This window comes from Salmo salar, chromosome 27, assembly GCF_965601325.2.
Source record: "Salmo salar chromosome 27, fSalSal1, whole genome shotgun sequence".
Classification (NCBI taxonomy): Eukaryota; Metazoa; Chordata; class Actinopteri; order Salmoniformes; family Salmonidae; genus Salmo; species Salmo salar.
The window spans coordinates 34544198-34558166 of record NC_138317.1 but is presented as its reverse complement, the minus strand read 5'-3'; the positions used below and the strand labels follow the sequence as shown (position 1 = coordinate 34558166).

Below are 13969 nucleotides of genomic sequence, written 5' to 3'. Positions count from 1 at the left end.
AGACAAGGATATCCCTGCCGGCCAAACCCTCCCTAACCCGGACAATTGTGCACCGCCCCATGGGCCTCCCGCTCACAGCCAGCTGTGGCAGAGCCTGGGCTCGAACCCAGAAACTCTGGTGTCTCATCTCTGCAACTCCCCAATGAGCTCGAGAGTGGTGAAACATGACACGCCAAACCGCACTCTTTAACACCTGCCTGCTTAACCTGGATGCCAGCTGCACCAATGTGTCAGAGGAAACACAGTTCAACTGACGACCGTGGTCAGCTTGCAGGCACCTGGCCCGCCACAAGGAGTCACTAGAGCACGATGAGCCAAGTAAAGCCCCTCCGGCCAAACCCTCCCCTAAACCGGACGACACTGGGTCAATTGTGCGCCGCCCTATGGGACTCCTGGCCGGGATCAAACCCAGGTCTGTAGTGACTCGGGAGGCCCTGTTTTGGAATATTTTTTACTCTGTACATGTTTCCTTCTTTTTACTCTGTCATTTAGGTTAGTATTGTGGAGTAACTACAACGTTGTTGATCTATCCTCAGTTTTCTCCTTTGACAGCCATTAAACTCCGTAGCTGTTAAAAAATATATAATAACAAAAAATGTACTGGCTAAAGTCAAAGATATCGCTGAAGTCGATCTCGTGTTGCCCTATTTTGGATGTAGATACTCTGTTCAACAATGGATGAAAACCACAAACCTATATCAGAGCGTTGGACCAATGACCTACTTGCCCACTTGCATTGATTGACATATCTCTTGCGATTATGGAACTAGTGGCCATGAAATGAAAAAGGCCATGAAATGAATAATGCCATGAAAAGAAAAAGGACATGAAATTCAGAAGGCGCCATTATGAAATGATAAATGTTCTAATGAAAAAAGCCATTGGGAAATACAATTATTATTATGAAATTAAATAGTTAAAAAACAAAAAGTGACATTATGAAAAAAAGATTTCCTAATAATGCAGCACATATTCTTAAATCATTTTAAAATATGATTTATTAATTATATATTAATGTATTTATATTTAGTACTTTGGTCCTCCATATGAAGTAGCCAATTAAATGACTACTAGGGTATTCTGTATGAATGACATTTTATTTGAATGAATTAATGACATTTTATTTTTGTGTCAAATTGCCAACTGGCAACCCATCCATTATGGGATTAATTGACAAATAAACAAACATTACAATAATTCACTATGGTAATTACATGATAATTCTGTATGTAACCTATTAATTGACCATTGGTTAATGTGGATTGTTTTCCCCACACAAAGACTGGTAATAGATCACTAATACACTACTTTAAAATAATAAATCAAGTAAAAGACTTGGTACAGCACCATTTGATTTAATATTCCGAATTCCTCATTGAGGAAATACAATTGAAAGCTGCTGATTCTAACATCAGTAAATGGAATTGTCCCAGCAGTTATCATACAGTATAAGAATTGAAAGGAAGCTCATTTATTCCTCTTGAATAGGTTGTCTCTTATTATTGGTTGAGATCTCCTCCAGGACCTGTATTCATAAAGCGTCTCAGGGTGGGAGTGCTGATCCTAAAATGGCCACTTTCATCGTGGTAAAAATTAATTTAAAATGATACAAATGTAAAAAGCATGTTAAACATCCTTACTCCCAATTACGTTTCTATGTGAGGATTGCCAGAACAATTTGAGATACCCAAAATATATTTTGGGCTGTCCTGGTATGGAATCACCCTAGTGCACTACTGTGTAGGGAATAGAGTGCCATTTGGGACATAGACAGTGCCAGCCTCAAATCACAGCGGTTTCTCCCCAGTATCTCTTCTTACTTACCTTCCTCTCTCATGACAAGAGTTGACCTCTCAGGGGTCAAGACTACAGCGGCTAATGGACGAGAGATGTTTAAATTATATATGGCATGTGGCATGTACATGTGAGACCCCTTCGGGAAGAGCGTCGGAGAGAGCTGGTTTGAATATGCAGGTTTAAATAGTTTCAGACAAGAGAGAGTGTTAGATGTGCTGGCAAACTGTACAAAATCGAACCATCGAAGATTCTCTCTCCTGCCTAACAAATTATTCTGACATAGGATTCTTAGGATGATTTTAGAAAAGTGTGAATGTGTGACTATTACAATACAGCCACAAAATGTGAGAGAGCAAAAATAAAAACATTTCCTAGATTTCTAGATACCTTGAAGTGCCACTACTACACGTATTATTGTTACTATTTTCATTCTCATAATTTACAAATCTCTCAGCTTTTATTTTATTTGTTAAGAACTTTGAAATTCATTCACTGTAAGAAATGTGCTGTACAAATAAAGTTTGATTTAATTTAAATTAAACCCAATATCCTGGGGGGAAAAAAAAGCATATATACTGTATATGTCGAACAACATATCAAGGCCACATTCTGTTGCACCATGGGGGCTCCTGCAAAGTGTGTAGAAATGTGACATCACACAGCATTTATTCCTCTCAGAAGCACAGGGTCAGTCCATAGCTGTACTGTGGATTATCTTTCAAACACAAGTCATGATACTCTACATGGTTATATGAGGCCAGTGGTATCACATGACTACAATGGCTTGTTACGAAAAATAAACACATGAATATCTGGTTTACACAAGCAGGATCAAATACTTCTTATCACCTGCCCGCTTAACCCGGAAGCCAGATACGGTAGTTTAAAAAAAAAATATCCAAGACTGGGAGCTTCTAAAGAGCAGCAACACACACCAGCTGCCTTGTCACTCAGGCATTTCAGATGAAACATCCCCTTATTTATCTTTTACATCCCCATGAATGACAACACAAGGGGTTGAATCACTGTAAGACGGAGAGGAGTGAGATGTATAAAATCACAGGTCGCATCCCAAACGTCACCCTATTCCCTACATAACGATTGACATAATGTATTACTGTTGACCAGAACGGTAGTCTAAAGTAGTGCACTATGTAGGGAATAGGGTACCATTTGGGTCACAGCCCACATCTCCCCTTATTCCTCCTGATGGGGGCTAATGAATGGATTTAGATTCCGTGCGTCTCCCCCATCTGTGACGTCTCACTCCTGTTTCATCCTCTCCTGATGTTAGCCCAAGCCTCTAACCCCCCCCCCCCCCCCCCCATCACCACACATTCACCCCGCAATTCCAATCCAGAAGATATAGATTTCAAATCAATAACGATCATTCACACTGCAGGTGAAAACAATGCTGGATGGTTTTGCCGTGTAAGACGAGATGCACATATTAATCAAATTTTCCTAAAAGGTATCCTGGCTAACCTGTAAACATTGAAAGTCATTGAGCTCTTCAGTAAGGCCATTCTACTGCCAATGTTTGTCTATGGAGATTGCATGGCAGTGTGCTCGATTTTATACATCTGTCTGAAACGGGTGTGGCGGACATGGCCTAATCCACTAATTTGAAGGGGTGTCCACATACACTATATACTGTATACAAAAGTATGTACATAGACTGAGTTGTGCTTACGTTATGGTGAATACATATAGATTTATGTACATGGATACTCAGTTATGCACGGTGAACACATAGAGACAGACAACAGCAGATAGCAGCTCTACCTGCCTCTGTCCCTACAGTGACTTTTTACCCAGGGGTCTGATGATGGTCCCTGTGACAATGAGCTAGCAGCATTACCATGGTGTCTGACTCTACAGCTCCATGTCTGAACCACAGTACATCTCTTGTGTTCCAAATGGCACCCTATTCTCTACATAGGGCTCTGGTCAAAAGTAGTGCACTATGTGCCCTGGTCAAACGTAGTGCACTAAATAGGGAATAGGTTGCCATTTGGAACACAAGAGATGTACTGTGGTTCAGACATGAAGCCTCTGTGTTCCTACTAGAAGATGGCTGCTCAGTACAGAGCAGTGCTACCGGCTGCTGAGCAACTCAGACCAGAAAACCCTCAATCCACTGACTACATCCTCATTCTCTCGGCTAACACTTTGCACCACAAGCCAGACAGCACCTCTTAGCTGTACTCAGAGGTGTTAGGGGAGTTTGGACATGATCACCAGCCCTAGCAGCATCCAGGCCTATTCCCAGAAGCATCCTGCCCTATTCCCAGCAGCATCCAGGCCTATCCCCAGAAGTATCCAGCCCTATTCCCAGCAGCATCCAGCCCTATTCCCAGCAGCATCCAACCCTATTCCCAGCAGCATCCAGCCCTATTCCCAGCAGCATCCAGCCCTATTCCCAGAAGTATCCAGCCCTATTCCCAGCAGCATCCAGCCCTATTCCCAGCAGCATCCAGCCCTATTCCCAGCAGCATCCAGCCCTATTCCCAGCAGCATCCAGCCCTATTCCCAGCAGCATCCAGCCCTATTCCCAGAAGCATCCAGCCCTATTCCCAGCATCATCCAGCCCTATTCCCAGCAGCATCCAGCCCTATCCCCAGCAGCATCCAGCCCTATTCCCAGCAGCATCATCCATCCCTACCTCCAGCAGCATCTAGCCCTATTCCCAGCAGCATCCAGCCCTATTCCCAGCAGCATCCAGCCCTATTCCCAGCAGCATCCAGCCCCAGCAGCATCCAGCCCTATTCCCAGGCGCATCCAGCCCCAGCAGCATCCAGCCCTATTCCCAGCAGCATCCAGCCCTATTCCCAGCAGCATCCAGCCCCAGCAGCATCCAGCCCTATTCCCAGCAGCATCCAGCCCTAATCCCAGCAGCATCCAGCCCCAGCAGCACACCCCACCATACCATACAGTCATACTGCGTGCATAAAACACAGAGACAGAGAGACAGAGACAGAGAGAAAGTGCGTGAGAGAGAGTGAGTTTATGCACGCCCATGCATGGAAGTATCTGTGTGTGAGAGATGGAGAAGATGACATAATCAGGAACCCGTAATGTATAGTATTCCATAACACACCCTTCCCTTCGCCACTCAACAAAGTGGTTAGTGTAAACAGACCAGAACCATGACTGAATCTAGCATCTCAAAGCTGTCAAGGCCAGCGGAGTCATCTTCTTGGAAGAATTATAACCATTAAACTGTGTCCACCGTCCTAACAGGTGTCCATCTATGATGAATAGAATTAAGAAAAGACAGTAATAAAATCAGAGATACACGCATGCATTCAATTACACTAGATACACTGTTTATTCAGTCTCATGCTGATGCTCACTTGTTCTTCTATTCTCCATGTGTTTTATTCTAAGAAATCTATAATTACTATGTAGACAGACCACGGATAGTAAATTGCACTTTTGAACAGTCTGTTGAATATCATGCGGTGGCAGGATTTGTGAGAAAGAAAAGGCTTCCAACTGCTTGTAAATGGTTGTCCTTGGCAAGAATCTTCATCCTGACAGCTGTTGATAACACCAATACACATGCTTCCCTTGTCTTGTTTGTTGTACTTTTTCACTCATAGGAAATAAGTCATTAACCTGTTAAATCACTCCTCCATGACAATATTGATTACTTCTTATTTCCTGAGAAATATATGAACATCTTATATTCTTGATTAGTACATTCTGAATACAAAAACGTTACAATTTGAACTCAATGGGCACTTTGGCCATTATAGGAGTAAACTCATCAATCAGCCATCCATTCATTCATCCATTCATCCATCCATTCATTCATTCATTCATCGATTCATTCATTCATGCCTCCATTCATTCATCCATCCATTCATTCATCCATCCATCCATCCATCCATCCATCCATCCATTCATTAATTCCTTCATTCATTCATTCATTCCTCCATTCATTCATCCATCCATTCATTCCTTCCTTCCTTCCTTCCTTCATTCATTCATTCATTCATTCATTCATTCATTCATCCATTCATTCATTCATTCATTCATTCCTCCATCCATCCATCCATCCATCCATCCATTCATTCATTCATTCATTCATTCATCCCCAGAATGAATGTCCAACTGACCGATCAACTGACCTCTTGTTTACAGCTCATATTTCAACCAGGGGAAATATGCCAGTAGTATATTTAATCCTATGGGCAGAGGTGGATTCCTGGACTTGCATGCTGTATGCCATTCGTGACCACTCATCACTGTCCTGCTGCTGTCCGACAGATTATACTGTTGTTTGAACTTTTTGTTCACAGCGGCACGGAAACACCTGTGCCTTTATGCATTTGAAAAAGCAGTGCGCTTCATATGGAACAGGGTGTAATTTGGGAGTCAGCACACTACCTATTTTTAGTGTTCTGTGACAGCCTTCCTCCACACTTCAACCTGACTAGAGTGTTTATCACCGACATGGGTCTTATAAGTCAGTAAATAAATAGTACAATAAATACCTAAATGCTGGCAGCTGTAGAATGCAGACTGACAAATCAGTTAAAACAGGTAATGAGGTTTATTCAACACTTAAATTAACTCCTGGGTAATTTTAACTGCATCATTCATAACGGAATTAGTCACATCGATCGTTTTGCAAACGTGTTTCCTCAATGAAGATACCTGAGACCATTCACTGCAAACCTCATCAATTAAATCAGCTTGAGTGAGCACCGCAGTTTTGGACTCTGACCTTCAACCTGCTTCTACGTTGACAAGGTAACGTGATGTTTATATAATATCCTCGATATCACCTCTCTCGCCTCCTCAACCAATCACTGCTATGCCATGCCCATGCACCCAACCTGGTCTCAGAGGAATTTGTATTATTCTGTACGGAAATCCGAGACACTCCATTTAGTATGATATGTTACTTTTCGTATGGTATGTATTAATTTGTGGATGTCCATCATCGATTTTGTAGATATGTTACAAATTATAATTTGTATGATATTAATTATGTGAGAAATGGTGGTGGAAATCCCATTAAAACAGCTGAATACATTAGAGATGCTGAAGAGGCTTTTTTCGGTTGCTTGTACAGTACATTTTTATTTAGAACTTTCTTGGAAGTATATAGTGGCCGTAATGGGAGTAAATGAAGATAGTTGCTCAGCGAAACTCCATATCTGATGATCAACAAACGTATTTTGACGTTATAATGCTTGCAGAGCTGGTGAATGGGAGTTTGAATAGGAGCTTTATGGGCGTTAGAGAGGTCTCTACGGCACAGATACTCTTTCAAGCTGTTTAATGATAACCTACCTTGTTCAGTTATTATAGCCATAATATTTATTTCAAATTTAACCATCAGCTAAATCAATCTTGACAGGCTCCTGTACACATTGGTGTAAAGTACTTAAGTAAAAATACTACTTAAGTCATATTTTGGGGTATCTGTACTTTACTTTTGACAACTTTTACTTCACTACATTCCTAAAGAAAATTATGTACATTTACTCCATACATTTCCCTCACACCCAAAAGTACTCGTTACATTTTGAATGCTTAACAAGGCAGGAAAATAGTCTAATTCACTGGATCAAGAGAACATCCCTGGTCATCCCTACTGCCTCTGATGTAGTGGACTCACTAAACTCATGCTTAATTTGTAAATGAGTGTTGGAGCATGCCCCTGGCTATGCGTACATAAAAATAAAAAAATAAAATGGTGCAGTCAAGTATCAAAAGTAAGAGTATAAATCATTTCAAATTCCTTATATTAAGCAAACCAAAGTATATTTAAAACCAAATACTTTTACTCAAGTAGAATTTTACTGGGAGACTTTCACTTGAGTCATTTTCTATGAAGGTATCTATACTTTTACTCAAGTATGACAATTGGGTACTTTTCCACCACTGCCTGTACTGAGCTGACAAGGTAAAAATCTGTCCTTCTGCCCCTGATCAATTAAGGCATCTTCCTGAACAACTGACTAGGTATCCCCCTTTCCCTAATTGTGACAACAATTACATCCTGCATCACTGCTATAATGACTGGTTACCGCTAGTTACCACAGCCACAAAGTCAAACATTGGCTATAGCCTAATGTAAAAATGAATGAAAACGAAAAATAGCTTTTTTGTCTTATTTTAAGGTTAGGGTTAGGCATAAGGTTAGCAGTGTGGTTACGGTTAGGGTTAATATTAGGGTTAGGTTTAAACTCACATTGGTCCACCGAGTGGCACAGCGGTCTAAGGCACGGCATCTCAGTGCTGGAGGCGTCACAACAGATCCTGGTTCAATTCCACGTTGTATCACAACCGGCCGTGATTGGGAGTGCGGTGCACAATTGGCCCAGAGTCATCCCGTTTAGGTTTGGCCGGGATAGGCCATCATTGGAAATAAGAAATTGTTCTTAATTGACTTGCCTAATTAAATAAAGGTTAAATAAAAAAGCAGAGATTATGAAATATTGTTATTTGATCACGAGCTTGTGGCACCTACTGCAAATTAAGCAGAAATGGCCCTTTTGATCATGAATTGATGACGACAAAATGTGTCAACATTTAAAGACAACAAAATGTAATGACAACATCCGATAGTGTATGCTCCTGTGTTAATCGAACAGTACCCTAACGTTGCAGGCGTAAAATAAGGCAACAGCAGACAATCTCCAGGCATTATACAAAAATAAAAACAAGTTGTGGAACAATGCGCAGATGTAGGCCTACCAACCATTTCCAAATGGAAGCGCTGCCTGTGAGCGCTGCCTGCCGGGCAGTGTAGGCTACACCCCCTTAAACACACACACACACACACAAACAGAGACATACACGCGCGCTAACAACCAAAGCGGTCTGAAGCGTTTTATCTGCCCCTGAAGCCCAAAGCGAAAGCACATGTAGCCTATGCTACCAAGGACATGGGGCAGAGTGGGTGAATGAGTTTACCTCGGTGTCGTAGATTTTGGTGATGAGTGAAAACTTGTAATTCTGTGACTCTCGTATGTGCTGGATGGCCAGTTGGACAGCGGGCTCGATGCCCTGACTAATGCTGCTCATCAGCGCCGACTCGTTCATCGGCATGAGCACCATGATGGGCAACTTCTCATCATCCCCCGAGAACCAGCTGTTGTCCTGACCGTGCCTCGTATAGTCATTGCAGACCTTGGCTAGCGCAGGTTGAAACGCCAAGATGGACAGGAGCAGGCATCCCGACAGAGGCGTCATCTCCCATCCGCAGTGCCTTCGCGACGGGGCCATGCTACTGTGGCGTGCAGGACGACCAAATAAGATCCCACCCAGGTCTCACTGCTCAAGCATCGCAAATTCGGGGTCGTCCGAGCCGAGAGGAGAATATATTAAAATGGTCCAAACAGTAAAACAGCAACCGTAGCCTAGGTAGGGAGTTCAACAGCAGCGAGCAACCTCAACCCGAGTGTAGCCTATCACAGCGAATTTAAAACAGATTTATTCTCGATGACAGGTTTTCTGTAGGATTATTCCAAGGTTCCAGTTTTGATGTTGCACCATATATGGAAGAAACGGAGACGCGTTCTGTTGCAGGTGTTATTGGCGCTGACGGTTCTCTCCTCCTGGTCTCCGTGATGCACAAGGTTTCCGCGTTAAAATCTCTCCAACTCAAACACTATCCTCTCAACCTGGTGAAGCAGCGCGACAATGGCACAAGAACATCACAATTCACAGTCCGTAGGATGCTCAAAAAGCCCAAATAAGACAACTTCAAGATGACAGAGGTCGACCAGAGTCATCCACTCTCGTTGACAGTTGGATACAAATTCACCTCCCGAGTATTTTCACCAGCCAAGAGACAGCAGGGTAGCCTAATAGAACATCCGTGCCAGCGCACAACAATATATAACCTATTAAGGTCGAAGAGAATACGGAAATTGTTCTGGAGAGCCTAAATAGAGAATATTCAAAGTAATTTTGCAGCGCGTCCAGAGTGCGCGAGACCAGATAGCGTCGGCGTTCTAACAGCCCGCGCGACTGTCAGTGTGTGTGCTGCTGCGGACGATGCTGCTGCTGCGGCTGCCTTATTGCCTCTGAAAAGGCTTCACTTATTTAGCACTGTCTGCTGCTACTCAGAGCGCGCACGAGTGGGAGCAGCAAAAGAAATGCGGAAAAAGGAAGACAGAGAGAGAGAGAGGGAGGGTGGGGGACTCAGAGGAGGGATGGATGGATGGATGGAGCAAGCTCTTGTGTAAGCATCAGCCGCCTGACAGGCAAAGTTGATTTAATGGGCTTTCTGTTTAGCAGAGAGTCAGGGTTTCAAACATGCAAGAGGGGTTGTCAAGTGTAGCCTGATACAATACATGACCAAAAGTATGTGGACACCTGGTCGTTGAACATCTCATTCCAAAATCACGAGCGTTGATTTGAAGTTGGTCCCCCCTTTGCTGCAACTGCAGCCTCCACTGTTCTGGGAAAGCTTTCCACTAGATGTTGGAACATTGCTGCAGGGCCTTGTATCATTTCAGCCACAAGAGCATTAGTGAGGTTTGGTACTGATGTTGGGTGATTAGACCTGGCTCGCAGTCGGTGTTGCAATTCATCCCAAAGGTGTTCAATTGGGTTGAGGTCAGGCCGCTGTGCAGGCCAGTCAAGTTCTTCCACACCAATCTCAACAAACCATTTCTGTATGGACCTCGCTTCGTGCACAGCGGCATTGTCATGCTGAAACAGGAAAGGGCCTTCCCCAAAGGACAGAATCATCTAGAATGTCCTTGTGTGCTATATTGTTAATATTTCCCTTCACTGGAACTAAGGGGCCTAGCCCGAACTATGAAAAACAGCCCCAGACCATTATTCCTCCTCCACCAAAACCAAACTTTACAGTTGGCAGTATGCATTGGGGCTGGTAGCGTTCTCCTGCCATCATCCAAACCCAGATTCATCCGTCGGACTGCCAGATGGTGAAGCGTGAGTCATCACTCCAGAGAACACGTTCCCACTGCTCCAGAGTCCAATGGCGGCAGGCTTTACATCACTCCAGATGACGCTTGGCATTGCGCATGGTGATCTTAGGCTTGTGTGCGGCTGCTCCCGACGAACAGTTCTTGTGCTGAAGTTGCTTCCAGAGGCAGTTTGGAACTCGGTAGTGAGTGTTGCAACTGAGGAGACTCTTTTTTTACGCACTTCAGCACTCAGCGGTCCCATTCTGTGAGCTTGTGTGGCCTACCACTTTGCGGCTAAGCCATTGTTGCTCCTAGACATTTCGACTTGACAATTACAGCACTTACAGTTGACCGGGGCAGCACCAGCAGGGCAGACATTTCACGAACTGACGTGTTGGAAAGGTGGCATCCTATGACGGTGCCATGTTGAAAGTCACTGAGCTCTTCTGTAAAGCCATTCTACAGCCAATGTTTGTCTATGGAGAGTGCATGGCTCGGTGCTCGATTTTATACACCTGTCAGCAACGGGTTTGGCTGAAATAGCCGAATACACTAATTTGAAGGGGTGTCCACATACTTTTCTGTATATAGTGTATTTTCGCAATGGCTCTATGGGCTAGCCTACTTCTTAAAACCATCCTGATCTCATAGAGCAGGGAAACATAATAAACATAAATCCAGGACACTCAAATCAGTATGATATGTTCTTTTTGGTATGGTTACATAAGACCGAAGGTAAACTTAAGGCAAAGAAGTAGGGTGGTTGGCCGGGGTGGATGGGTAGGCGAACGTCTAGCAACCCAAAAGTTGCTTGTTCCAATTTCAGCATTTCAGCACTTTAGCTAATTAGCAACTTTGCAGTTATTTACTACTTTGCAACTACTTAGCATGTTAGCGAACCTTAACCCTAACATTTGAACCTAATTCCTAACCTTAACCCCTAACACCTACCCTAGATAACATTAGCCACCTAACCAATATTAGCCACCTAGCAACATATCATATGTTTTGCAAATTCGTAACATATTGTACGAACTGCAATTCGTAAGATATTGTACAAATTGCAAGTCGTAATGTATCATACAAATTGTAATTGGTAACATATAATACAAAATAGGTGATGGACATCCACAAATGAATACATACCATACGAAACCTAGTGTATCATACTAATTGGTGTGTCCCAGATTGACTTTTACTATGTTACATCTACCCCTTAGTCCAGGTTGCATGCATGTATAACATAGCCTCAACATCACAGGAGGCTGCTGAGGGGAGGACAGCTCATAATAATAGCTGGAACGGAGCAAATGGAATGGCATCAAACACCTGGAAACCATGTGTTTCATGTATTTCATACCATTCCACTCACTGAGCTCCAGACATTACCAAGAGCCTGTCCTCCCAATTAAGGTGCCACCAACCTCCTGTACGTCTGCATGGACTTAAAATAACTTAACATGACTATGGCTAAAATGATTGCTTACTCTATATTATGTAGGCTATATAAACATAGCATATACATTTCAAAATGGTGTATATTGAATATGTTGAATCACAAGATAAGCAATCACGGGATTCCTTTAAAGAAGCGCAGTCATGCAGGATTATAAATTCATAAATTATCTAAAATATGAGAGCAGAAGAGAATGTCGAATGCCACACAAGTGTCAGAGACATAAACCAATGCATGTTATGGACCTCTCAGCAGCAGGTTATGGGGGTATTAACGCCTTGTTAAATAAACACTGCCACCAAGCATTTTCAAGACGATTATTCCCTCATACAGTATGGGCAGCCTAATTGTGACTTTGGCTTTAGTGGGCACTGCATTAAAATGTATGCTCACTGAATTTTAAACACAATACTTCTTGAAGGTACACTATGACAAAAAGGATTTTGTTGTCCCGTTTGAGTCAAGTTTCTAAGGGATGAAGGTGGAGGATGACGCTCTCCACATCCTGTATCATTGCATTAGACGCGGCGCTCTCTGTGGGACAAAATTAGACAGCTTAAGCCAGTGGTTCCCAACCTTTTCCGCTTTCTGTACCACCCACAGAATTTTGCTCTGCCCAGAGTACCACTGAAGTACCCCCTCATGTGCATTTTACCAGTATGGTCTCATGAGTCTTCTGAAGTACCCCTTGTTTCCTAGTACCCCTGGTTGGGAACCACTGGGTTAAGTGGTTGTGCGCAAAGGGGGGTAAATGCCTACTGTAGCGTTCCTGTGAAAGCCTTTCACATGCAGTCTTTGTTCCCCATTACCTGTATGTCGCCAAGGGCATCAATCCCTTTCCAACCCCAAACTACCCACACAAGACTGACTGCATTTCTCCAGCGACATTTGAAGTCGAACAGAACAATAGGCAATTATTTGAAATTGTTTGCTGTAGCCTACACTTCTCCTAAACAGAACATCAAACAGCAATTTGAATCCACCATGCCAGGGGCAACTTCTCTTTCCATGTTTTTTCTCTCATCAATCTACACACAATACCCCATAATAACAAAGCAAAAATAGTTTTTAGAAATGTTTGAAAATGTATTACAAATAAAAAACTGAAATATCACATTCAATAAGTATTCAGACCCTTTACTCAGTACTTTGTTGAAGCACCTTTGGCAGTGATTACAGCCTCGAGTCTTCTTGGGTATGACACTATAATCTTGCCACACCTGTATTTGGGGTGTTTGTCCCATTCTTCTCTGCAGATCCTCTCAAGCTCTGTCAGGTTGGATGGGGAGCGTCGCCGCACAGGTATTTTCCGGTCTCTCCAGAGATGTTCGATCGGGTTCAAGTATGGGCTTTGGCTGGGCCACTCAAGGACATTCAGCGATTTGTCCCAAAGCCACTCCTGCGTTGTCTTGGCTGTGTGCTTAGAGTCATTGTCCTGTTGGAAGGTGAACCTTCGCCCCAGTCTGAGGTCCTGAGCGCTCTGGAGCATGTTTTCATCAAGGATCTCTCTGTACTTTGCTACATTTATCTTTCCCTCGATCCTGACTAGTCTCCCAGTCCCTGCCGCTGAAAAACATCCCCACAGCATGATGCTGCCACCAGCATGCTTCACCTTAGGGATGGTGACAGGTTTCCTCCAGACGTGACACTTGGCATTCGGGCCAAAGAGTTCAATTTTGGTTTCATCAGACCAGAGAATCTTATTTCTCATGGTCTGAGAGTCCTTTAGGTGCCTTTTGGCAAATTCCAAGCGGGCTGTCATGTGCCTTTTGCTGAGGAGTCTGTCATGTGCCTTTTACTGAAGAATGGCTTC

At 43.3% G+C, this 13969-nt stretch overlaps 1 protein-coding gene across 1 annotated transcript in view; it reads right to left on the bottom strand.

The window, feature by feature from the left end:
* The window catches only part of LOC106588960 (gamma-aminobutyric acid type B receptor subunit 2), a 471406-nt gene extending 461480 nt beyond the window's left edge, over positions 1–9926 (bottom strand). The window contains exon 1 of the mRNA XM_014178545.3: positions 8734–9926. Within this exon, the coding sequence (XP_014034020.3) occupies positions 8734–9045 (312 nt within the window). The 5' untranslated portion in view covers positions 9046–9926. The remainder of the gene's footprint in view (positions 1–8733) is intronic.
* Between the last annotated feature and the right edge of the window lie 4043 nt (positions 9927–13969).